At 38.8% G+C, this 25,890-nt stretch overlaps 3 protein-coding genes across 6 annotated transcripts; 1 reads left to right on the plus strand and 2 right to left on the minus strand.

The window, feature by feature from the left end:
* The first annotated feature begins 10,437 nt into the window (after positions 1–10,437).
* On the plus strand, positions 10,438–13,132 carry LOC135594610 (L-ascorbate oxidase homolog). Its single transcript, XM_065084929.1, has 8 exons — positions 10,438–10,899; positions 10,987–11,096; positions 11,192–11,462; positions 11,547–11,646; positions 11,724–12,072; positions 12,165–12,530; positions 12,604–12,682; positions 12,778–13,132. The coding sequence occupies exons 1-8, from the start codon at positions 10,609–10,611 to the stop codon at positions 12,979–12,981; spliced, it is 1,770 nt and encodes a 589-aa protein (XP_064941001.1). The 5' UTR covers positions 10,438–10,608; the 3' UTR covers positions 12,982–13,132.
* A 428-nt stretch (positions 13,133–13,560) lies between these two features.
* LOC135594611 (probable N-acetyl-gamma-glutamyl-phosphate reductase, chloroplastic) lies at positions 13,561–21,410 on the minus strand. 3 transcript variants are annotated; one of them, XM_065084931.1, is made up of 15 exons: positions 20,944–20,989; positions 20,518–20,609; positions 20,237–20,407; positions 18,488–18,595; positions 18,030–18,116; positions 17,738–17,788; positions 17,555–17,626; positions 15,697–15,816; positions 15,140–15,200; positions 14,952–15,032; positions 14,778–14,857; positions 14,586–14,675; positions 14,207–14,335; positions 13,963–14,089; positions 13,561–13,841 (listed from the first exon to the last, which is right to left on the minus strand). In XM_065084931.1, exons 1-14 carry the CDS (start codon positions 20,972–20,974, stop codon positions 13,982–13,984), a joined length of 1,281 nt encoding a protein of 426 aa, XP_064941003.1. In that variant the 5' UTR covers positions 20,975–20,989; the 3' UTR covers positions 13,561–13,841; positions 13,963–13,981. The 3 variants fall into 3 exon arrangements, with proteins under 3 accessions (XP_064941003.1, XP_064941004.1, XP_064941002.1); XM_065084932.1 differs by lacking the exon at positions 20,944–20,989 and adding an exon at positions 21,267–21,410 and having other exon boundaries at positions 13,561–14,089; XM_065084930.1 differs by having other exon boundaries at positions 13,561–14,089.
* Positions 21,411–21,964: 554 nt separating this feature from the next.
* Positions 21,965–25,161, minus strand: LOC135594612 (target of rapamycin complex subunit LST8). 2 transcript variants are annotated; one of them, XM_065084934.1, is made up of 11 exons: positions 24,931–25,161; positions 24,699–24,827; positions 24,071–24,172; positions 23,888–24,000; positions 23,421–23,490; positions 23,199–23,276; positions 22,954–23,070; positions 22,780–22,874; positions 22,506–22,585; positions 22,375–22,434; positions 21,965–22,296 (listed from the first exon to the last, which is right to left on the minus strand). In XM_065084934.1, exons 2-11 carry the CDS (start codon positions 24,804–24,806, stop codon positions 22,169–22,171), a joined length of 951 nt encoding a protein of 316 aa, XP_064941006.1. In that variant the 5' UTR covers positions 24,807–24,827; positions 24,931–25,161; the 3' UTR covers positions 21,965–22,168. The 2 variants fall into 2 exon arrangements, with proteins under 2 accessions (XP_064941006.1, XP_064941005.1); XM_065084933.1 differs by having other exon boundaries at positions 24,699–24,833; positions 24,931–25,071.
* Between the last annotated feature and the right edge of the window lie 729 nt (positions 25,162–25,890).

Here is a 25,890-nt window from a genome sequence, read left to right on the forward strand (position 1 = left end):
GAGAGAAGCAAGAGAAGCGAGAAAGGTCTTCATTTATATAGATCGAAAGCGGTCCGGTTCGGGTGAACCGGATAGGGGCAAAAAAGATCGGCCACGCGCGAGGTTGCGTCGACCGAGTCGTCGCGTACTGGGATCGCGACCAAGCCGGCGCGGTCGGGGCACCGCCTCGTCGAGTTTGGAATCTTCCTAATCCTTCCCCACCCACATTTGTGGCCAGTCGTGAGACACGTAGGACGATAAACTTTTGGGGATGTCTTTTTGGTGTCATAACAAAATCCTTGCAGCAGAAACATCATCGCTGTTTCTGTTTACATGCTTCTAAAAACACTTTTCTCCGTTTTCGATGTCTCAATGGTGAAAACAAAGTGGCATGAAATCAGATCACATGAGCAAGAATTGAGCTTAATCGAGCTCGAAGTAGGCTCGAACTCATGCTGTTCTTAATTAAAATACCATAAAATTAGGGCTTCACCGAAGATTCATGCTTCTTTGTTGCCAACCGATACAATGAATTAGGCATAGGACATTCTAGAAAAGATTCCTATCGGTCGATATGACAAATGTAATTTAGTAGGCATTTACGCATTAGCGTATTTTAAATATTTTTTTACGATCATGTTGTGATCGGCACTGAATCGATTTCATATATGCTCACTAATTTCTCTATCGGATCGTACGATAATGCAGATATGCTATATTTGTTATAATGTGAATACGACATCGCATTGTGAATAATACATTATAGTGGTTAATGAATTCTATGTGCAATTTAAAAAGATACGAAAGTATAAACAACGTTTGACAAGCTCGTAAGGAGGATTGACATCAATGTCAAAAAATTATTGCCATTTTGACTACTACAAGAAATATATGGTGTGGCTTCCTAGATTTACTCGGAGATATATAGGAATTTGATTACTACAAGCAAACTTCCTTATACTTTTGTGGTTCACTTTGACAAAAAGTAGTAATGCAAAAGATAAGTTGGAGTACCTTATGGTCTAAAAACTTATCTAAAACACCTAAAAAAGGAACTTGCACAAATAAAAACAGGGTTTAATTTAAATTTAGTGAATGGTAGAATGACCTTTGTTGCTTGTTTATAATCCCGTTTATGCCACCCTAAATCCTCAAGTGATTCACTAAATGTCATAGGTCATGCTTCTCATGTGATGGTTAAGATCCCCTCACAATGGAGGTCAAAGTATGGTTACCAAGGCACTTAGGGTTCAGCTCCAATGTACCATTAAAAAGTGATAGGAGAATGGATGATCCAATGACTACACCCTAACAATGTCACTCAAATGTCAACATTGATACATGTTAGCACATATTTAGGTCTTTGAGCTAAAGTAAAAGTTGGAGCTGACTTTTTTTCTTTTTTTTTTTCCTAGATCCATGATTCATTCAGATTTAAGTAATTTTCTTAGACATTTTAAGAAAAAAATTTTAATACATGTGTCTCAAGTTAAAAATCTTTACAAAAAGATGTTTACGTAAAGTTTCTTTGATTCTCGAATCAGTAAATTACTAAAGATAGAGACTAAGGATATATATTTTTCAAGCTTATTATTTTTATATTATTCATAAAGCTCTTATTATAACCATTGATGATTATGAAAGAATTCACAAATCTATTAAGATTAAGAAGAGATGCTTTAATTACAATCACGAAATGACATGACTAATAGAGATTTATATATCTAACATAAGAAATTCGATTATCAAATATCAAATTCAATCGGGTGTCTAAATAATCTCGATACCAATACCGTATTAGCTCAAATGATTATTAAAATTTAAATATATGATCTTATCGCTATAATATATTTGATAAAAAATGAGCTTAAAAACTATACTTATGCGCAACAGATGATTCAAAAGGGAGTGTAGGATAGGCTATAAGAGCTCTAAAGAAAAAAAAATTACACCATTTAGCAATGATTTTTTTAGATTTTATCTATCATTAAAAATAGATATTTGTTTAAATTTCACACCGAGTATCTCCAATTTACGGCACAATAATTGCAACGTAGCATAATTCACACACCACCAAACACGATAAGGTTGGCTAACGAGAGAGAGAGAGAGAGAGAGAGAGGGAGAAACACGTCAGGATACATCAGGTGATTGTGACGGCTCGTGAATCCTGTGACGTCGTACCCACCACCTTGGACCGTATCCCATACGCTCCCTCCCACCCCGTGCTCTCTCAATACCAAAACCACCGTGGAATCATCAGATGCCCTGTGTCCTCCCAATCCTGGATTCGGTGCTCGACGCCTTGCAAGAAAGTAGTGCACGTTTTCGAAAGCGATCCCTCGGGGGTATTTTAGGAAGCGCAAAAGCCCGTGATTCCTGCATCGCTTTTTCTCCCGACCGAGCGCGGTCGCCGCGTACAACCCAAACGTACACTTCCACCGATGTCATGACACGTGTGTGATTCGAATTCCTCCAATATATTTTTGTGGTTTTTCTTGGGTTATAAACCCGAAACAAAAAAGAAAAAGAAAAAGAAAAGAAAAGAAAATAGGAAGGGAAGGCAACCACAGAATATGAACGATCATTCAAATAATGAACATTCGGTGATGTCATTCGAGTGGGTAATCAATTGGGACTTGGCTTGGAAGCATGCGATAAGGATTCTAGGTGGAGGTGGGGTGGAAAGGTTTGCCGAAAAGATGGAAGAAGGCGAAAGATGATTCCTTTAGAGGTGACCTTCCGCAGGTAATCTTTTTTGTTTTCTTGTTATTCCACATGATGATCGTATAATTATGAGACAAACACCATCTTCAACATCATTAATTAATATATATATCACATGAAACAATAACATCATGCAGCAGTAGCTCCTGCACTGCCATGCCTTGTTGTCATGTGCTGTGGCAATGGTTGGGAAGAGCAATGATTAGGTTCGAGATCCCCATGGAAGGAATCCAAGACATCATCAGATGGGATGCCGTGAGGACCGACTGTTCCCTTTCTGAAAAGCCAACTCGATGTGCATCACAGGCACAAGGAATCCAACCAAAGCCTTTAGATTCCTTGCAGGAGGTGGATGCAGGGAGAAGAAGGGAAGAAGACAAGGAAAAGGAAGGTTTCTTGGATTTCTTGGATTCTATACTGAGCTGGACTCGTCCTTGATATAGTTCGAGCTAATTTGACCTGTGGCGCAATGACCAAGCTCGCTTCTACTTTTTGTCTTCCAGTACCCTAAACGATGGAATAACAGGTGCCCATGGTTTGAGCCAATGGTTTCCCCATGGATTATTAGATGAGAAATCTGATGATGGAGGTGATGCAGAATCCTAAAACACTTCTGCCTGCAGAAGAAGCATGGGGAAGAGGAAGCTGAGCTCGGTGCCCACAAGGGTGTGTGGGATTCCTCCGGTTAATAATGAGTCAGTCCCTCGGAACCATTATCTCAGGACAAATGGACCGCAAACAGGAGATTGACGGAGGAGATGCATTTACATGGGAATTGCCACTCCTTTTGGGTGCTGCTTTATGAACCAACCACTCGAGGGGTCCTCCTGTGTGGCGGATGAGGTTTGAGAGTGTGACTTGATGGGTTGTTTCACTTGCTGCTGCTGCTGCTGCTGTATGGGACATGGTTCCTCCCTGCAGGAATATAATGGTTTCCATGGAGATTCTTGAAAGCTTGATCCACAAAGAGACTTATCCGAGACGATAAGGGAACCCGTGGGAGGGAAGCGGAGGAGGAGAAAGAGAATTTTTAGCTTCTCACGCTCGCGCGAGTGTCAACAAGAAGATGCTTCTCGGGACACCGCAGCGAAGAGGCGCCGAGATTCCTCGGGCAAGGCGACGAGAGAGAGAGAGAGAGAGAGAGAGAGAGAGGGCCCGCGGGGCACGTGGTGCGGTCGGCGGTGGCGAATGACGTGGCGGGATGGACCGTGTGGTTTCGCCGCGTAAGCCCCCGTGGCGGCCGCGTCGATTACCACTTTTGGGTTCCGGTGTTTTTAGAAATAATAATAATAATAATAATAATAATTATTATTATTAAAGAAATTACTGACTAAGCTAGATTTAATTTTTAAAAAAATATAATTATTTAATCAATTCTTTGATTAAATAATTGATTATTATTTTTAAATAAAATTTCAAAAAAAAAAAGAGATTGTAATATGTTTAAATAAACTTATTATAAGCTTGTAGTTTATAATCATCAAAAATACTGTAACTATAAATCTTATAATACAAGGGGATTGAATTGATTCATCCTATTGATACTTCAATTGTTTATAGACATTTCAACATACTGATAAACTAGGGATACATTTTGATAAATATATAAAAAAAAGTTTTCTCTAATAAATGAGATTATAACATTTTCTCTAATAGAAACAAGACATCTTCTCTCTTTCTTATATTGAGAGAAAGAAGAAGACCCCCAAGGCAATCAATCTCACACACTGCACTTCCATGTTGATTTGCCAATTCCCATGAGCCTATGAGGATAATCTATACCTATAGATAGCTTGATGCATTTTGATCATCTGGTGATCTCTCCCATTTATCTCAAATGTTCATTGTTTGACCCTCAAAAACATTGTGTAGGTTTATTTAGCTAATGCCACTATTTTGCTTTCCCAGATTCATCTCTCTACAGTACAAACACCTTTAACTTTATGTTAGTCCTTTCAAGTGGGTACAGCAAAAGTTTCAATACTGCACACTACTGAGTGCCAAAACATTTTCATCAGTTACCTACCTACTGCACCATAAGAAAACAACAGTTGCACAAACCCAGTTTTGTTGTAGAAATATACACTGATGACATTGTCAACTAAATGCTTGTAAAATAGCCAGACAAATCTTCATGCATAGTGAGAGATGATAAACTAAACCTTGAACATTTTAAAGACCTTTTTGAGAGGAACAAATATTCTCTTCATTACAAATTATGTTGGGAGACTTCTTCAGTGTCTTTGTCCATCAACCACTGCTTCACACAATGGTAGCAACACTCACTGAAATGCATATAAATAGATAGACAGATGAAGTCTACTAATTGCTCTTGTTTCATTCATCAAATTATAAATTTCTTTCTCTTTTTGTGAGAAAAAAACCCATATATTAGAATTCAAACAAAGCAAATGAGAAAATTCCGTGATGTTTCTGGCTCCAATCTTTACTGCAGAAGCACTTGATGAGGCTGAAAGCTTAATATCTTTGTCAAGTCAACAATTTCCTACCCAAACTTTTTGTATGGAACCAAAGACTGATACTCTGAAATCAAAAGAGAGTGGAATATTATTATTTATGAAAAGCAATTACTACAAAATACTGTTCAAACCCCTTTTATTAGGCTATATGAATGTTGAACTTTGGTCTTTCATAATACTGTTCAATAATGGATCTCCTGTATGGCTTTCACTGTGTAATTTTGAAGTACTCTTTGGCTTTTGGAGCAGGCAGATGCCATCAATGGCCTGAGGACATGCCCTGATCTCAACTTTATCCACCCAACCATCACTTTATCTTTTGCCATTGTGGTCTGCAGAATCTTCCTCTGCTCCACTCAGCCTAAGCATTCATCTTGTTAGATAAGCTGTCTTTAAAGATCAAGAATCAACCATCTCTGATTGTTTCTGCTTTCTCAAGCTGTGTTTGTTTGTTCTTGTTGGATAGCAAGTACAAAATGTTCATCAAACTGGTTCTCTGAATTTTCAGCCAAATTTTTTGTACCATAAAACAAAAAGAAGCTATTTTGAAGGAAGCTTATAATTTATACCAACAATGTCTTGCATTTCAGTAAAGATAAATATTGGTAAACATCAAATTTTGGAACAAGTACAAAGAATTTCAACAACAAAAAAAAGAGATATCCTCTAGGTCTGAGAATAAGAGTTCCACTCAACAATATAATTAATATAGATGCAAGGGTCATAATCCATCCACCTTTTTAATTTCAAACCCAAGCAGAAACATTTGGAGACAAGGAAAACAAATTAATGTTTGATGATTGACACCAATTCAAGCCTTGGTTGGCAGTCAAAATTAACAACAATATAAGCCTGTCATAAGTCAAGGAAAGGACATTGATCAGTACTTTGCCCAAATCAAAGGCACATGGCTGCAGAACCATTCAAATAAAAGACACAACTCAAGAAAAAGTACCTTATTGTTGGAGATTGTCCCCATTCTGATTCCCTTGGATTACTTCAAATAAAAAAGAATTGTCAATGCAGACTGTTTTGCAATGGTTTTCCTCCATGAAGAACAACATGGTACCACACTGGTTTATAAATCTTAAATAACATGCAATTTTAATGATGATAACATTGAAGAAAACCACTGGTTTATAAATCCCTGGAGGTTTTGCTGCACATAATAATAACTGACAAGAACTTTATTTGCAGCAATTTTGTCTTGTGTTAGCATGCTATATATACATTGTTGTCAAAACTCAGCTCCGTTGTAGTGCTGAAACAACCTGGAATTTCAGATCCTATGTTTTACCAATGGTGCTCAAATATATCCATGATGAGAATGCATGGGAGTCTTGTTGCTGCTCCATCTCTATGAACATATGGGCTGTTTATATATGTGGCTTGTTATAAGGATTAACTTTATGATTTCAACATCTCTCTGTATTTAAAGGGCTGTGGATAGTTAGTTCTACCTCTTTTCAGGTACATGGCCCATTAGTTCAACAGCATTAATAACCCACAGTCTACTTTAATCATAATCTATTTTTATTTTTTCTTAACCTAGATCTAAAAAGGAGGCTAGTGATGACTGCATATAGGACTAAAAAACTAAAACAACATATTTCAGAAAAAAAAAAGAAGAAAATAAAAGAAGAAGAAAATGGAAGAAACAAGGATAATGTAGAGATTGTTCTCGATCATTCAAACAATGTTATCATTTCAAGTTAGATTAGGTTTACAATGAATTCTTACTATAATCACTTGAGGAGATTTTAAATATTATGTACAGTAACACGTAATCTTTGTATCCCGGTTATTCTCTTGTGATTATTATTTGAATTTTGAATAAGAAACTATGAGATTTATATATTTGTTAGAGGGATTTCCTTACGTAAATGTTGGTATCCTATTTGATTATGATTTTTGGTTAATTTCACTGTGTTACTACTGCCTATATTTGTTCATATACAAATTTTTTTTTTTATCCCAACATTCACAAATATTATTTATATTTCTGTATCTTAATATTATTGTTATTTTGCTAGTTTAGATGTGCATAATATTTAGATGGATGGATGAATTATTAGAAAATACATAGTTCTATAGCTAAAGATCACTATAGTTGAGATTCTAAATGAATTTTTGTTGGAGTATTTACAATGTCAGTCTGACACCTGATGATGTTAAGCCGAGGCACGATCACAAGGTTAAGCTGACATGTAATGAATGAATGGTGTTATTAGGTGAAGAGTTGGATTGATGCTCCACAACCATCCTGTCGAATTCCATGAGGACCGAAATTGACTCCTTTCCTACTCTTTTACCGAATGATTTGAGTTCATCAACCCATAACCAAATGTTCATTTCCTCCTTCATTTGATCTGTGTATCTCCAACGAAGAACACAATTGATTTGAGCAATCGTAGGTGGACATCGCCGAAGAAGAAGAAGAAGAAGAAAGACAATGAACAGGGCAAGTTCTATCCATGAATTATGTGATTTAACTGTCTCATATGAGATTTATCCACTTTTGTAGACAGATCTTACTGTGAAATATTTTGAGCGTGGTTTAAAGTTATTTTGAACATTTATCCACATATTTAATTTATTTTATAACACATTGGATATAATTATAAGATTATTCATTTGCCCCTATTATAAGTAAAGGCTTTCCTATGATCTAAGATCTGAGAGTCAAATTGAAATATCTCAACACACCCTATGAGACTTAATTGCACGAGTGGCTAGCTTTTGAGGGAGAAGTTTCTCTTATCGATATCAATAGTGGTGATGAAATCAATGACATGTTAGAACTTCACACATGTGAGAAGGGGTCAAACCTAGAAGAGGAAGACATCTAGACCTTGAGTTAAAGCTGAGGGCTAAAGAGACTGAAAGTTATTTGGTATCTGAATGCTATAAATCATCCAAATCCTCTGTAGTGCTTTGAAAGCATGAACGAAGCGAATGAAAGGGGTCCACTATTTATAGTTCTACTAGTTAATCGACTTGTCATCTGATAGTTTGACTGACAGGCGATGTTGCGACACTACTAGATTTTTTGAATCATTAATAATTCAATAAATCCTCATGTGGACATCTTAAGAAAGGCGATGTGGGTGTACGACATGAGACCATTATTATGAAATTTCAAGAACCAAATCCGACGAATCATTAAAACAATGTGCCCATTAGAGTTTGGGACAAAAATGATATGTGCGTGCAAGTGAGACCAACTTTTCAAGATCTGAAACGACAAAGCGACATGATGGCTCGAGGTCAAACTGATCCTTGGAACGATTTCAAGCCGACTATTCCAGAACTGCATGCAGTCAAGTCAACCAAAAGTGCACTTCGACAACGCACAACTAGAGTTAAGAGTTGGCCAAAAGCAATACTTCAATGATGCACAGCCAAATCGACCAAAAGCTCACTTCGACAAAACGTAGTTAGATTGGCCGATAATGTGTAAATGTGCATCTCTTGACAACTTGTATAACTTGCTTTAGAGTCGATAGGTTAATCTAAAGTCACTTCTCGACTAGATCTCATTGCACTTGGCAAGTCGAGAAGTAAGAGGGGGCAATCGATATAGGAATCAAGACATGGCTATCACTTCAACACCATGTGGCTAACACCTTAGTGCCACATGATTGACGTTTCAGCATCACATCCCCAACACTCATCCGACACGTCAGGGTCACATCGCTAACGAATGTCCAATACCTTAGGGATGACATATTAGCATCATGCGACCGAGCTGATGGGACTATTATCGCAATCCATATTCAACACATTAAGATCATGATCGAACCCAAGAAAAACACACAATTACTCACCATAACCGATATCGTTCATGGGAGTAATAGTCCTAAGAGCCTATTGTAAAAGAACCAACTCCCTCGGTGTGTTTCTCGAATAATTTGAAATACTACTTTGATTCTTCATCCAAATCCTCATAACCCTAGACTAACTTAAACATCATAGGAATATTTATTGAGAATACTTCCAATATAGTTTTACAGGATTCGACAATCTCAAAATCGATCGGACAAGCCATTGGTTGAGATTGAACTAACACAAACGTGATCTCGGTTGGCTCCAAAACAAAATTCATCTCAAAACTGATTTAGTACTTATTAATACCTAAGATGGATTGAGCTATAATATTACTATTTGATTTTATTTTTTTCCATGATTATGCCATAGCAAAACAAAATTATCAGTCAAGAATTGCAAACCCCCAAATTTAGAGGAAACGAATTTGTAGTGACTCCAGTGATTAGCTACAGACCCCCCATAACGAAGCAAAGGAGAGAGTGCAGGAAAGGAGATTATGAACTTAATTATCAAAAGTAGGAAAAATAGAAAGAAAAAGAAGGAAGGATCGATCCACTCGACAGATCTCCAAAAGTTCTTCATTTGAAAGGTTCTGAGGTAGGCTCAGATGGATCCTCTCTAACTCCTGCGGATTCCATCATCGTCATCCATCCCTCAACCAGAATTCATTAATGGGGATTCTCCTAACTCTTAAGATGCCCTGAGAAACCAAAAGAAAAGTAAAAGGAGACAGCACTTTGGTCAAACCTCAAAATAACGAGCCTTTTTGTGTGAATTCAACTCTACAGAATGCATGCCAATGGGCTCCAACCGGATCATGCGGCACAAGGCACTTCGTCGTTGATTATTGTTAGGGGCTACGAGTGCCTCTATGTATTGGATCCCACGATCACATATCGGATCTCTCAACTGAGCACTCTGCTGCTGCCATGAGAGAGCTGTATGCCGTCACAATCTCATCTTTTTGCTTCCAGAGAACGGCAGGAGGATGAATCGAGATCTGCACTTTTGTCCCCCTCAAAAAAAAAATGGATGACCGGCCAGTAGATAACTCGAGCAGGTTGGATTCAGTCCTTTATTTCCACCATTTCCAATGCAATTTTTATGTTCCGAGAGTGTAGATGGATTGATCGGGATCTACATCGGTAAACGACTGCCGGGAAGCTTCTTGGAGTCAGTCAGTCAGTCCAAGTTCCAACCAGCAGTCTGCATGTGAGCTGCTGACCTTGCGGCGATGAATCTTTCCTCGGCTGATGGTTTCGACTCTTCTTCATGAAGTCAAACCAATCGCTTGGATATCAGTTGCACTTTGGTGAAATAATAATGATTTTTTTTCTCCTTTTATTTATGGCGATTGCACTGTAGTGCTTGAGATCCATCTCTTAGATCAAAGCTTCACCCACGTAGCATGACTTCTTCTTCTTCTTCTTCTTCTTCTGTCATGATACTTTAATGCTTGAACTACTACTGCTACCTACGAACATAAAGTAGATAACAAGCGAAGAGAGAGAGAGAGAGAGAGAGAGAGAGAGCAGATGCAGAGCTGGGTGATGACAGTTCTACTTCACCCGTCCCCAGGAGACACGATGCACGCATGGGGTGCATGGCTAATGGCGCCTCCTCCATCACCCAGCAACGCGCAAACGCGTCGCGGGCGGCGCTGTGGACCCCGGCCTGCACCTGCTTCCGGCTTAAATCCCGCCCTGCACCGCCACCCATGGCTTTGCCGAGCCCTCCTCATCCTTCCTCCACCATGACACTGCTCTGCGGCGCACTGGCGTTCCTGGTCGCAGCCGCTCTCGGTGTCAGAGCAGATGACCCTTACCGCTACTTCACCTGGACCGTCACCTACGGCCTCATCTCCCCTCTCGGAGCTCCGCAGCAGGTGGATCACTAACGCAGCTCTGGTTTAGGGTTTGGGCTTCTTTCGTGGAAGAAGAAGCTTACATGGAGGTGCATGTTGGTTGTGCAGGGTATTCTCATCGACGGGCAGTTTCCCGGTCCTCGCCTCGACTGCGTCACCAACGACAACATCATCATCAACGTCATCAATCAGATCGACGAGCCTCTGCTCTTGACGTGGTACCTTCCGTTCTTTTCCTCTCTGCTTCGTCCCCAACACTGTTCCTCTGTCGCTTGGTCTGCGATTTGGGTTCTGACGAGGAAGCGATGTGCAGGAACGGAATCAAACAGAGGAAGAACTCGTGGCAAGACGGCGTTCTGGGAACCAACTGCCCCATTCCTCCCAAAGGAAACTTCACCTACAAGTTCCAGACCAAGGACCAGATCGGTACCTTCACGTACTTCCCCTCCACCGGGCTGCAGAGGGCTGCCGGTGGCTTCGGTGCCTTGAACGTGTACTCGAGGCCACGCATCCCGGTCCCGTATGCCCCCCCGGCCGGCGATTTCAGCTTGCTCGTCGGTGACTGGTACCGGACCAGCCACAAGGTACCTACAGACTTTTACCGGGTATGTGTGCCATAAAAAGGTCGATCAAGATCTCACTTCTTCTTCACTCCGGATTGGTTTCAGGCATTGCAGAAAACTCTGGATTCAGGAGGCCCTCTGCCATTCCCTGACGGTCTTCTGATCAATGGAGCGGAGAAAACGAGTAGTTTCGCTGGAGATCAAGGTATCTCAGCCTTCTTTCCTTCATGAAATCCTCCGTTCGAGTAGGAATCGACCACTGAAGGGTGTGACATCGTTCAGGGAAGACGTACCTCTTCAGGGTTTCCAATGTAGGCTTGATGACCTCCATCAACTTCCGGATACAGAGCCACAAGATGAAGCTCGTGGAGGTCGAGGGATCCCACACGCTTCAGAACGACTACGACTCCCTCGACGTCCATGTAGGCCAATCCTTGTCGGTGCTGGTGACCCTCGACCAGGTCCCCAGGGACTACTACATCGTCGCCTCCACTCGTTTCACCAGGAAGGTCCTCGTGGCCACCGGCGTCCTCCATTACAGCAACTGCAACTCCGGCCTCGCTGGCCCTGTCCCCGAAGGTCCGGGGACAGCCGGCTTCCATTGGTCCATGCTGCAAGCAAGAACCTTCAGGTATCTAAAGCTAAGAATGACTGCAATGCTAGTGTTCTTTGATGATCGTTCCTTGGCCTTAAACCGGTGGTGTCCTGTTCTGCTTCATGGAGATGGAACCTGACGGCGAGCGCAGCGCGGCCGAATCCCCAGGGCTCGTACCACTACGGCAACATAACAAGAACGAGGTCGATCGATCTGGCCAATTCGGCTGCTGTGATCAGCGGGAAGCAGCGGTACGCCGTCAATGGCGTCTCCTTCGTCGTGCCCGACACGCCGCTGAAGCTGGCGGACAACTTCAACATCACCGGCGTCTTCACCTGGGACACCATTCCCATCCCACCCAGCGCCGCTCCGGCGGTGCCCGGCACGCCGGTCCTCCGCTTCAATCTGCACGACTTCATCGAGGTCATCTTCCACAACGCTGAGAACACCACCCAGACATGGCATCTCGATGGCCACGATTTCTGGGTCGTCGGGTGAGATCCAAAAGCCACTCCATCTTTGGCGAATGAAGAAACACACCAGTGATCTGTTCTTGGATCTTTGCAGATATGGCTCAGGAAAGTGGACGCCGGAGCTCCGGAAACGCTACAACTTGATCGATGCGATCACGAGACATACGGTTCAAGTAAGCATGACAAGCTCGCTTGCATGGTTCGTCTTCCACTTCTGCCATCAACTGCATCGTGGCTGATACTTGTCTGCGTCGTATCGATGGTGCAGGTTTACCCCCGTGGCTGGTCTGCAATCTTGGTGTCTTTGGATAACCAGGGAACGTGGAATCTGAGGTCTGCAATGTGGGCAAGGCAGTACACGGGGCAGCAACTCTACATCAGAGTGTGGACCTCTGAGAAGAGCTACTCGAATGAGTATGACATCCCTCACAATGCTCTCTTCTGCGGAAAGGCTACCGGTCTGCATGCATGATGGATCTCTTGAAGCAGTAGTGTTTGGTATTAGCTGTTAGTCTCTGTCACGAAGGTGTGACTGCAAAAGGAAGCAATGTTTCCATGACTTTGTACCCTCCTATCTTCTTTTAGTTCTACCAAACATGATTGATGTTATTGGTGTACTCGAGTTTCTTTGTGAGAGACAAAGGTGTAGTTTGCTCTCTTTTACAGCTATTTAAACTATGAGAGGCTAGCTTTTTAATCATCACTACTAACATGCAATGCATTTGTGATGTGAGCAGGCATTGGTTTGGATGAAGCTTCAGCTAAAAGGGAAAGCTCACAACATATGAGATATTGTACAAACACTAGCAATAGCAACAAAGTAGCTCTAACCATTCATCAATTCAAATTCTAAAAATCAAACAAGTCCAATATACCATTTTAAGTATTACTTTGTGAGAATTCAAGAAATGCCTCTTACCTCTCTCTCACAGTCAAGAAGTTCACTATATATAGAGAAATGTTTATATTCTTTAGGGTCAAAGCCTGGTCCCCAAATAAAATCTGGTCAATGCAGGTTACGTCCAAAATCTCAGTAGGCATTACTCTGAAGTGACTCAAATAGCATATTCATATCTCCATAATTATGCTGTATAGTTTGAACATCACACTATCTGCAAACATGATTGGATCAACAACTAGTCTTACTCTTCAGTCTCAGCATAATTCTGATAGGAACTAGTCTTAGATCACTAATCAGATGCATGCTTAGGGAACCAAAGTACTACAAAAATGATTAAATGTAGCAAGGCAATGCCAACTGCCAACCAGTTGCATGGCAAATAACTTACAAAGTTACATGCAGCCAAGTATATAAGAAGCATCAATTCTCTCCTGCATGTTCAATCAACTTGTATGTTCAGCTCACAGGCGCAAGTTAGATTCTTATGAACTGCTCAAACAAGAAGGTCCTTTGAAATAGAATTTAGATAACTTTGGGGGGCTCGGATTATACCTCAGGCATGCAAGTTACTCTAAGGAAACAGTGGCTGGTACTGCAGCCCTGTGTCCTCTGGAAATCCCATCATCAAGTTAAGATTCTGCAGGGCTTGCCCGGAAGCTCCTTTTACTAAGTTATCAATCTGCATAATCAAAAACAGCATCGCTTGAATGCTCATGACAGTGCCATTTGTATTAGTGATGACCAGCGAAGGATGTCAAAAGAACAGCCATGCAAAAGAACAAAAGAGAGCACATACAACCGAGATTATGATCGCTCTCCCAGGAATCCGATCTTGGAAGACATTTATCAAGCAGTAGTTTGAACCTCGGACATGACGTGTGTGGGGCACAACTCCTTTCTCCAACAATCTAACAAATTCTTCAGCCTGCAAAAGAGATTGCTATCTATTAATGGGACAGGAAACACATGAAAAAGCATATATAACATTATGGAAGTGTACTTTTCAATATGACAACCTCAGATGTGGAAAATTACAGATTCAGCAACTATGAGATATCCATTGCTGCACTAGTGGCAGAATATTAATTGCAGGAAGCCATCCGTGCAATATATTGTTTGTAACGATTAGAGAAATATGCAGAAATAAAAGTGCTAACTCAGCAATCACAACATACCTGATAAGTATTGTTCAGATGTTCATACAAATCATCGATATTTACCCCAGGAGCCATTTCAACATATATGGTTGATTGCATCCCACGGCTCTAGAAATATTCATATCCACATACAATAGACCATTCAAACGGACTACAACTGAAAAACATATCAAATCAACTTGTATCTGTAAATCTTAGATTGGTATTTACCATAGGCATCAAGTGAGGAGTGAAGCTAACAGTTATTTTAGAATTTGAAGCATCAGAGAGTCCTTGTTCGATTTCAGGAACTGAAAAGAGGAAAGAGTAGTCACATAATATTGATGTGATACAAGCAAGATACAATAACATGAAAAGGAAAACATCTTAATCATACTATAATACCATGTCGGTGCTTGGTGATCCCATAAGAATGAAGGCCTTCAGCTATTTCAGTGTAAAGATGAGCCTCCTTAGCTCCACGTCCTATATGCAAAACATTTGAAGTCAGAAGCTGGTAAAAGAAGTCTGCAAGAATAATTTTCCTGTGACAATAGTAATTTATAGAGAAGAGATGTAAGACATGTCCAAACCTGCACCACTAACACCAGACTTTGCATCAATAATGATATTCCTCGGTTCTATTAGATGAGCCTGAAAAATGAGTAAACATATTCATGGACATCTATGCCTAGATCTCCTACAGATTCCAGTATTTGAACTTTGGAACAAAAACAATAGATTGTAGCATTTAATACTTCATCTTTTAAATCTATTTTATTTAGTCTTATCGATAGAAAGTAAAATATGTAGTCAATTTGAAAGTTGAGTGGGCCAAACATGTATACAACAAAAATTAATTTCTTCTTTGATGCCTTAATAGGTATCCTATTAGATTTATATTCATCATATATTTACCATAACATTTCACCTTCAGTGGAAAGTCAAGGCAATCTAGTCAACAAATAAACATGCATATTGCACAAAAATGTTTTGAAACACATGACATGTACAGTATGTCTTGTAAAGTCTAAATGGTGACACTATTGTATTCAAATCCAAGTTGGATAAATAGTCTAATCTCCATGGGTGGTCAAAATGACTAATTTTGCAACATACTATAGAATGGAAGACATGTTAAAGCTTGAACCTTGATCAATGGAATGAGAGGAAGTTGAATGGATGTTGGGTAACAACCAGGATTTGCAACTAGTCGTGCATTTTGGATTTCACCCCTCAAAACCTCTGTCAACCCATATACAGCTTCTTTCTGAATTCAGGAAGAGTAACTTTATCAAGCTTTAACAGCTGTGAAATTTCAGTAGCAACATATCAGTGCAAACATAAGAAATTAGTGTAAAATTTAGACACAACTTGAATAGAGTAACAAGCAACTGTTAATGATACCAAGATAACTATTAAACTCACTATACAACAGCCAGCATGTTGATTAACCAAAAGAAGGAAATCGTTTCTTACATATGTCTGGAAGTATCCGATTTTTGCCCTGAATTTAAAGATAAGAATTTAGCTGAAGAAAGAAAACAATAAAGAGAGCTCAATGGTGGCAAAAAGACCCATGTAGTCAGCCTCAAGTAGTTGCCACATTATGGCTTATTGTTGTCGTCGTAGACAAAACAATAGAGAGATACAAAGTTTACAAACAACACTCAAAAGAAGAATACATTCAATTCAAGTAAATCACAAGTTAGACTATTTCAAAGTTTATCCTTTAGCATCTTTCAATACCAGTACTAGTAAAAGATATGTATAGAATATTTTGGGAACTGGGTTTTCATATATAAGAAAAATGTCAACTTTCAGAGCTACAGAAAATATTATTGTGGATTGAACTTATGAGTTATATTAGAAACTTCAACAAGAGAATAAAAGAAAATTGACTTAAGATATGAAATAAACATCTACTAATACCAATTTAATTTTACATAGAAGAATCAGCCTTGAAATTAATGATATCTAATATTTATATTAAAAACACTTACACATAACGTTCAAATATAGATTGACCTAGAAAAATATCTAATGATATTACTACAAGGGCGTAACCAGTGCATAAGACTCCTGCCAATACGGGGTTTGGGGTGGGTCATGTACACAATTTTGCCTGTAAATATTTAAAAAGACTATTTTCATGACTCGATCTTACAGGTCACAAAGGAGCAACATTCCCAATGTACCAAGGCTTACTACATGTATTAATTTTAGGGAAAAAAATTTTAAGTCATTTGAGACAATGCAACTGAAAATATAAATAAAGGAGCAGCTATGGCAGTCCACATATCACAGTATTGCCTTATACAGCTTAAAACTTTGTATACTAAAATTCTGGATGAAATCATATACCTTATGATTTAACAGTTACTGATTTTGTAGCAGCTTATAGCTAGGTCCCATTAGTTTCTAGATTCTAATTATTTTCATCTGTTATTTCTAGGTTTTGGAGTCTTTTTTTGTTGCTTTTATTATTTTTTCATCCCAAGACATCGGTCAACTGATCCAATACAACAAATAGTGGTCTCAAAAATTTTCATAGTCGGTCCAAAATTAATCTTCATTATGTGAACCTTGGATATATGGTCCTTAATTTCTCAAGTGAGATCACTCTCAACAAAGCTCATTGGCGAAAAAGAATCCATGAAGTCAAACCATAGAAATTGGAAAATGGCTTGTGGTTTTGGCACTAGCAACTGATCTTTATGGTTGGGGAAAAAAACAAGAGAAACATGCACACAAGAAGAGATTGTCAAAGAAAAAGTGAAGTAAATGTAATAAAAGATGAAAATTAGATGTAACATAACACAGATGATATCACATAGTCATCAATTTTGCCTGATAAGAACAATGGTTAAGGATGAATGCGAGGTAGCACTAACTTCCATCAGGATTTGCAAATGTGCAAATAATTAGTACCAAAACTAATCAGATTTTATCAAGGTGGTACCATATGACCCACACTAAAATTAAAAGGTAACAGTGATATTTATTACCTGCAACTCAGGTGCTTTATGAGGCAGACCATACCATTCTTCATATTCATTGATGTCACGCAACCGAAAATCCTGTAAAGGGTTTCTACCAGTTACTATGCTGAATTATCACTTGAGAAAATCAAAGTTCCTTGCCCACATATGAAAAATCCATGATAATTGCAGTAGTGTGCCAAAGCATACCGCAGAGAGATCAACAATCTTAAGACTCTTGGGGAGGCCTTTAATAATTTCCTGCGATAAGAATGCAGCAAGAGTCAGATGATATTAACAAGAAAAAAAATCAGAATTTATAGTAGACAAACGGAGTAATGAGTTATTAGATCCCCTCCAAAAGAAACCAAAGAAAAGACGTGCAACTCATGGTCGTGATGATGGTGGCCATTCCACTTTATTAGCTCTAGTGCCTATACCAATTGCTTGGGAAAAATCAATTTAACTATCTTTATAAAATTCAAGGTCAATACACAAGAACCTGTGTTGTTCCATGCGGCAAACAACAAAATACAGCATCCACATTGGAAAAATCAGCATCTTTAACTGCTACCATATTAGGCAAGTCCTGCAATAACAGAAAAGAAGATGATAATCTTGAGTCTTCTTCCTAACAGTAGGTTTACCATTAGATTAGAAGAGACTCACAAAGAAAAGACACTCTAATGTGCAAATCAGTCTAGTAATTAAGGTCCTTCAAAATATAACATCTGAAAAGTTATTAAATTGTTGACTAAAGCTTGCATAAAAACTGGAAGAGGGAACATATTAACCCTGTCTAATCAGATTCCAATATCCACATTACTGTCACCAACCAACATGACCAAACCTATTGTCAATATAGAATTTAAATACTAATACTAGGATCAGGCAATTGTTAAGTAGGATCTTTTTCTAGGAATCTGATCATAGAGAGGAAGAATGACTTTGCAGACATACCTGCGTGATCAAGTGAGGAAATACGGATCCAATTGATTGGCCTGCTTTTCTATCAGCAGTCATTAGTGTGATACCAAAATGTGGATGGTTTGCTAGGAGCCGGACAATCTGCTCAACAATTTGAACAGCATACCATGAGAACAGGAGCATAAAAGAAATTTATAGAAAGCAGTCACCCATGTCATAACATTGCCAATATTGTACATGAGCAAGTCAAAGGCAATAATTTACTTAAAACACTCGAAGAAGTCACTTAGAAAACTCTGTTTCAACTGCTAATAGTGTCAAAAATATGAAAACTAGTTGAAACTGACCATACATAAAATATGTTAGGCAAATAATCCAGGTGCACTGACATAACACTTAATTTTTTCAAAAGTATGGACCAATGATGTGAACAGTAAGCAAGTAAGAGCTCTAATATTCAGCACTAATTTTCATCAATCAAACTGTTGAAGTTGAAAGAATATTCAAATATCAGATGAGGCAACGATCCAATGAAGTTATCTGCACCAACAAAACATACTTAATAGTCCTGTAATTAGCCTCGAAATTGAATCTATTATTCATTACTTTTTCTCAGAATACTCGTACTCTTTCTTATATGAGATGAAAGTGGACAATCAAGATCCATAAAACAACCTTCACATTGGGAACAATACTCTATGAGGGTACTTGGCCAAAAACTATCTACATGATAATCAAATTTCACAATTGTGTTTATTTTCAGCCATAACGTATGTTCCTAAACATCAGCCATACAGTACACCAATAATTATCAAACAAGTTCATAAAAACAAAAAGGGGATCTCAGTTATGTGACTATTATAGTAGATCCAGTGAGAATAAAAAATGATTGGGCAGAGGCTTTAGTCACTGATTCTATGGAAGCTCTAGTCCCCTGTCCTCAACTTAGAAGAGAAATTTGTGATCAACAAGAATGGATAGATTTCTGGAGAAAAGGCTCCATCTTCCAGAGCACAAGAGATTACAACCATTCCACCCATAGCTGGAGAATAGTGTGGTTCTTTCCTTTCCCTATTGTGATGAACGCATCTATTTTCAGAAAACGATAGTGAGCCGGATTCCAAGTGAGAAGACTTCTGTAGGTCGCTTTCCTTCAGTAGGATAAACACTAATAAACGTCTAGATATTTAGGATAGTTCAGATTTTAGTTCAAATAATCTACAAAGAGTTATATATATATATATATATATATATGTATAGAGAGAATTTTTATATAGCTTTCCACTGTTATTAGTAAACTGGACAGGACATATACAAACAATGAGGGAGGTAGAAAGAAAAGAAATGTGAAAAATGATGGAAAACAGGATTTGGTCATTTCTTACACCTTAATTTTGTGTTCTTTACAAGGGTCATGACAAACAATAATATTTCTTGCCTATATTTTATTAAACTAAGGAATAACTATATGCACCTTAAGCCTTCTCCCGAGAGTAACTCCAGGACATCAAAGGCATGTAACAACTAATACCATTTTTAGGACTCTGACATAAGCTTAATCTACTTGCATTTACCTGAGAACAATTAATTCATGGAAAAAAGTTAAAGCTAAAACCTAATCGAATATATTTTTCCCATCAATAGAATTTAGCACCAACTCAGCATGGGTTAGGGGAAACCATTATAAACTGGAAAAAAAAATAATGCCCATCAATTTATAACATAAAAAAAGAGGTCTCATGGGTTAGAGAGCTAGCACAAACGGCAAGGAAAAAATTATACCTCAGCCCCAGTATATCCACTGGCCCCCAAGACTCCAACACGGACCATCTTCTCTGCTTGTTTTGCATTTGCCTTTGAAAGTTCCAAGGTATCAGGAGATGAAACCACAGATGCTCTGATGGACAACATGCGACCACTCCCCTGCCTTGTGCTCAATCTCCTCACCTCATACTAACATCAAAAGTGGAAGTTTAAGCATCCAATAATATTTTCTTTCTTAATACTCATAGAAGTAGTACGTGTACAATTTTTCTCTTAAAACTCAAGAGAGGAGTACTGACCTTCCGAAGGCATCCAAATTCCACGGATACCGATCCACCTATCGTGGAGCTCATATTCAAGTTTATTGTTTCGTGTTTTACTCTTCTTTTCCCTGATAAATAGGATGGTTACAACAAATATAAGAAGAATCAGGTTCCCACTGATCGAGAGGGAAAATGTCAACTAAAAAAGAAATCTTGGAAGAATATGGATGCCAAACACTAAATGTCGTCTCTTGAGACTAGATGGTACACTAGATGCTTTTGAAAAGGACATCAAGTTTGGGAAATTAGTATCAGCGTATGCCTAAAGTACAATTCCGGTAAAAGGTTTCCCATGTACATGGTGAAAATTAAACGTGGACGGAAGTGCAATATATCCCATTTCTGTTTCGATGTTATTTTAATGGAAAAAGTGGATAGACGGGGAAAAATCACAGGACAAACATGATTTCACCATCCCAATTAGCTTCCTCATGTCCCACTCCGATCATCCACATTCAAGTAGAACTGAAATGGAGCACGCAATGCCAGTAAAAATATAGAAGAAAAAGGAATTCAGAAAGAAGGCGACTTTCAGAACAAATCATCATAGAGGATGCAAAATTTGAAGGAGGAAAGAGGGAGGAAGAAGGAAAAAGAGGACAACGGAAATGAACTCGCGAAAGGAGGGCGGACAAGAAGGATGAGGTCACGGAGGGAGTGTGCTCCTCAGAAAGAACAGAGAAATCGGTGGCGTCGATGGTCGACGCAGGCGATAGGGCACGAACCGAGGAGCCGCTGTCGAGCCTGCGGCGTACTTGAGCGACGGGAGGGTCCGTGCAGCGGAGCGGTGGCGGCGGAGGTCGAGGGGAACGATTGGAGGGTGATAGGAAGTCAGATATGACAGCCACCAGAACTGGTATTCGCTTGGGTTCGACCCCATCCACAGCGGTCCCCACCCCCGATTTGGTTGTGTGAGGCCACGTCAGAAAGGACAGTGTTTTCGCCCTCTTTCAATTTTATGCCCTTATATATATATATATATATATATATATATATATATATATATATATATATATATATATATATATATATATATTCATTCAAATCCCTAAAATATTAGGGATCTAACGATAGTTTTATAGAATTTTTCTTCGATCCAACTCAACTATATTCTTATGTCTACTACGAGTATTACTAAAAATGTATCATATATATTTTATCTTAGTCTTAATTTAAAACCTTTAAATTTCAAATTAACTTCATTTAGACTTTTTTTATCAACTAAAACACTATCTGTTTAAAAGAATAAATAAATTAAACTACCTAAAAACCTACCAACCAATGGTAGCTAATTCTGGTGACAGTATGTAATACGCAAACACTTCAGTTTTTATCTTTTTCTAATTCATACATGAATAAATAATACTGTTATTATCCTTCCAACCTGATAAAGTCACTTCGAATAAGTTTGATTTAGAGAAACTGAGATCAGTAAGCCTAGTCGATATAAATCTGAAATATCAATGAAGAACAGCAGTCAAATAACTAATATTACAGCTGGAATTCAAACATCTTAAGATTAAAGATGTCCGATCCGAACATACACCAGACAAACAACCGACAAAAAAAAAAAAAAAAACTATCAAACTTCAATATAAATATATAATGTCTTGCAACCAAGTTTTCCTCATGCCGGAGGTGATTCAGCACCATCATGCAGAGCGCAGCAAACGGTTGCCTTGTGATGCCCTTGGTACATTCTAATGGTTTCTCCGTTGGACATTGCCCACAGTCTTGCGGTTGTATCGGATGAAGCTGCACGCAACAATATAATTTTCCATTGGAACGTAGAAGCAAATCAAACGAGGAAAAACACTATATTATATGTATTACCTGTTATCAGATAAGCACCATCCACTGAGAAAACACAGTCCCACACCCAGCGCTGATGTCCTAAGAAAATGTTCAGACAAGGCATGAGATAACTGAAATCGATATATGGTCAGAAATAAAGTTCTCCTTACCGGTCAATACTCGTTCCAATGTGAATCCATCAACATTCCATATTTTTACAGTGTGATCGGATGATGCAGTAGCAAGATACCTAGGAGTAATTCAACAGATATGAAACCGTGCGTACCACTTAAGAAAATATTATTTGCTTCACTGACTGATCTTATTATCTACATGCTGCACCATTCAATGCCTTAGGATAATTATAAATGATGACAAATTCTGAACTCTACCATGAAGTTAAGTGTATTTTCGACTTTACAACATAAAACAAGTGGTAGTTACCTGTTGGGATCACAAAATTCTGGTGACAGCAGGCACTTCAAGATATAGCCATCATGTGCTTGTAATTTATGTAGTGGTTCGAAGTAGGTCATAGTCTACAACAAAAATCATCCAGCTTACAAACTGATTGTTACAAAATGCTATTCATTATCTAGATATATAAAAGCAAGAAACCTGTGTTCCTTTTAGCAAGCGCCACACATAACATGTTCCCCGGTTATTTGCAGCAACAACCATGCTGCCATCCCACATTACTGTCAGAGACCTCACAGCAGTATCAACCTCTGGAACCTGCACTCGGATGTATAATGCAGCGAGTGAAAATTTAATTCACCACAGAATAGATAACAGCATTGCAGGTACTATAGATGTGCATTGATTCAACTTTTATAAGCTCATATCAGCACATATGTTCTTACCAACTCACAGCTGCATGAATTTGCAGCCAGATCCCATACTCTTATGTTTCCATTCTGATCGCCAGATATCAATTCCTTCTGCAAGGACAATAGATTTAGCCTAGTGTCATATGGCACCCTTAAATTTAACAAGACACTAGCTGTCACACGAATCAGAGCTTTAGAATTGGTCATGATCATATGATATAAGGTCCAGAAGATGAATAGTATAAAGAATATCACTTGATTTGGGTGTAGAACTACTGTATTCACAGCTGCACGGCTTTCATATTCCCGTTGACATGTCGCAGTCCTAAAACAGTAGCATAGGCAAATTAGACATACTTGAAGCTTAAAGATATTAGTATATATTTATACAGAAGACAACATACATATAAAGAGCAAGCAGTGTTAAGATTGGTCATTTTAAAGATAACCTTTCACCATTCCCCAACAATACACATCCAAAACTTTTGCTCTCATATTTAGTATTTCAATTCTGCTATATAGACTCCCTAGGCACACAGGCGATGAATTGAACCCATAATAAGTTGAGTTCTACAAATAAGTCATGAGTCATTCACAACTTCAAATGGTGCAACCCAAGTCATTTATATCAGATGAGAAATGGCATGAGGAAGTTCAGGAAAAGACACAGCAGTTGCATTAATTATGGCAAAAAAATGAAATGAAATAAGCCGTTGAAGTACCTTAAGTCCCAAATCTTCACTGTCCCATCTTCAGATCCTGAGTACATCCAATTGCCATCACATTGAAATCCAACTGCCATCACATTACTAGTATGTGAATCATAGCTAATAACCTGACAAAACAATATTTTAAGTCAAAATAAAAACACAGAAAATATCATATTTCTAAACACAGAGACATACTGGGTGTGGACTATTGGAGTTAACATCGAAAAGGCGGATGTGAGGATTTCCTGCTGCAGCTAAGAAACGTTTATCGGGTGTTATCTCAAGCCTATTGACTTGCTGCAAAAAGCACAAAAGATGAATCAAGGCATGATTAGAAGCAATAAGATCTTTTGTGAAAGAACTTATGACAAACTATATTGTCCTTCAAATTTTGCATAGTGTTTTTCTTTAATGTGGCATTGTTTTTACTTCATCGACAAAGAAAAAAAAGATATCAATGAATTAAATGCAGTGTAACATAAAAAAAAAAAGTAAGAGCAAGATTTACCCTTGTACTCCACAATTGTTGAAATGTATGTTCTCAGCACCTTCCTATTTTTACTAAAGGGATGGACAAACTATTTCATAGAAAGACATCTTAATGTCTTTCAACTTCTATGCTTCAAAGGAAAAAAAGGATTCTAGTGTTCCTTAGATACAAAACAAACCAACTTCCAAGCTAGAAGGATATGGGCACTAAGAAAGACTTAAACTAGGAAAAATCAACCAAAATAATCTAACACAATGACACAATATAAATATAAACTATTATTATCCATCACACAAACGCAAATCACAACCATACAGGAATCAACAAACTCACCGAGTCGGGGTACTGAATGGTGCGGTAACATCGGCCACTCTTAGCCTCCCAGAATCTGATGGTGTGGTCATAGCTCGCCGTGGCAAGAATCACAGAAGGTTGGGTCATTCTTGAAGCCCCTATTGCTCACTAAACCTCCAACCAGAAAGAAGAGAGAAGAAAAAGGATCCCACTTATAGAACAACCATGAGATCACGGGGAAAGGAACGAAATTGGAACCGCTGGAGAATACCTCAACCGCCGAAACAATTGCCCCTGCACTGGATCATGACTCCAAAGCATCAACCGTTACAGAACCCCATAAGATCCTATAACAGGCCGAACTGCATCGAGATCAAGAAGAGGAGGGAACCGAGGGCACGTCGATCAACAAAGAAGACCCATGCCGCCACAAACCCTAATCTTTGGGCACGACCTCTCACTGCCAGATCGAAAGCAGCGGCAGCAGAGAACTCCGATTCCCCTTAGACGCCCGCCTCGGGGATATCACGCGAATAAGGAAAACCGAATACGGGATATCGACCCCTCACAAGATACGATATCACGCCATCCTTTCCCACACTTAACGAGGATATACACTCTATTACGATAAAAAAAAAATCAATAATTTAAATTTCGGTCAGAAATGATATGATTTCGATATACGAACTAATTATATATTATATACCTTATATAGTTAGATATTTTTAACATTTTATTTTTTTGATTTAAAAAATATATATTAAAATCTTTATAAAAAAAATATATTTAGCATTATTTATTCTAACGTCACCGACTTTACTAATGAAAGATACAACACATGATGACACGTGCATGAATGGTATGAAAATGATTAAGCAAAAAGATAATTTTAATGGTGATGATAAACGATGGCAATGTGGGTGGCTATTGTGATGGTGGTCGGCAACAACGAAGTAGTAGTGGTCTTGCTAATGTCGATATGAATATTGATGATGACGAAGAGGAAGAGAATGCAAAGCACTTATGCATTTGAGTCGACACCAACGAAGGAAGATGAGGGAGGTGAGGCATCTATGTCGGTACCACATAGTTTCTGCCTCCTCTTCCTCCTCCAACATCGCTCTACATTTTATGTCGGCATTGTGCTCAAATCTTTAGACGATCACTTCTTCCAATGGCAAAGCGAACTCGAGAAAGGGGCGGTGGGCAACGAGGAGGGAGAGGCTACGAG

This window comes from Musa acuminata, chromosome BXJ1-10, assembly GCF_036884655.1.
Source record: "Musa acuminata AAA Group cultivar baxijiao chromosome BXJ1-10, Cavendish_Baxijiao_AAA, whole genome shotgun sequence".
In the NCBI taxonomy this organism is placed as follows: Eukaryota; Viridiplantae; Streptophyta; class Magnoliopsida; order Zingiberales; family Musaceae; genus Musa; species Musa acuminata.

Coding starts and splice junctions, on each gene's coding strand:
- LOC135594610 (XM_065084929.1), top strand. CDS start 10,609: ATGGGGTGCATGGCTAATGGCGCCTCCTCCATCACCCAGCAACGCGCA. Junction 11,647..11,723: donor TAGTTTCGCTGGAGATCAAG/GTATCTCAGCCT, acceptor GACATCGTTCAG/GGAAGACGTACCTCTTCAGG. Junction 12,073..12,164: donor CTGCAAGCAAGAACCTTCAG/GTATCTAAAGCT, acceptor TGCTTCATGGAG/ATGGAACCTGACGGCGAGCG.
- LOC135594611 (XM_065084931.1), bottom strand. CDS start 20,974: ATGAGGAAGCTAATTGGGATGGTGAAATCAT. Junction 17,789..18,029: donor TGCCGCATGGAACAACACAG/GTTCTTGTGTAT, acceptor TTCTTATCGCAG/GAAATTATTAAAGGCCTCCC. Junction 15,033..15,139: donor GTCTGGTGTTAGTGGTGCAG/GTTTGGACATGT, acceptor TTTTGCATATAG/GACGTGGAGCTAAGGAGGCT.
- LOC135594612 (XM_065084934.1), bottom strand. CDS start 24,806: ATGACCCAACCTTCTGTGATTCTTGCCACGGCGAGCTATGACCACACC. Junction 23,491..23,887: donor GTGAAGATTTGGGACTTAAG/GTACTTCAACGG, acceptor CTACTGTTTTAG/GACTGCGACATGTCAACGGG. Junction 22,875..22,953: donor GCTTGCTAAAAGGAACACAG/GTTTCTTGCTTT, acceptor TTTTTGTTGTAG/ACTATGACCTACTTCGAACC.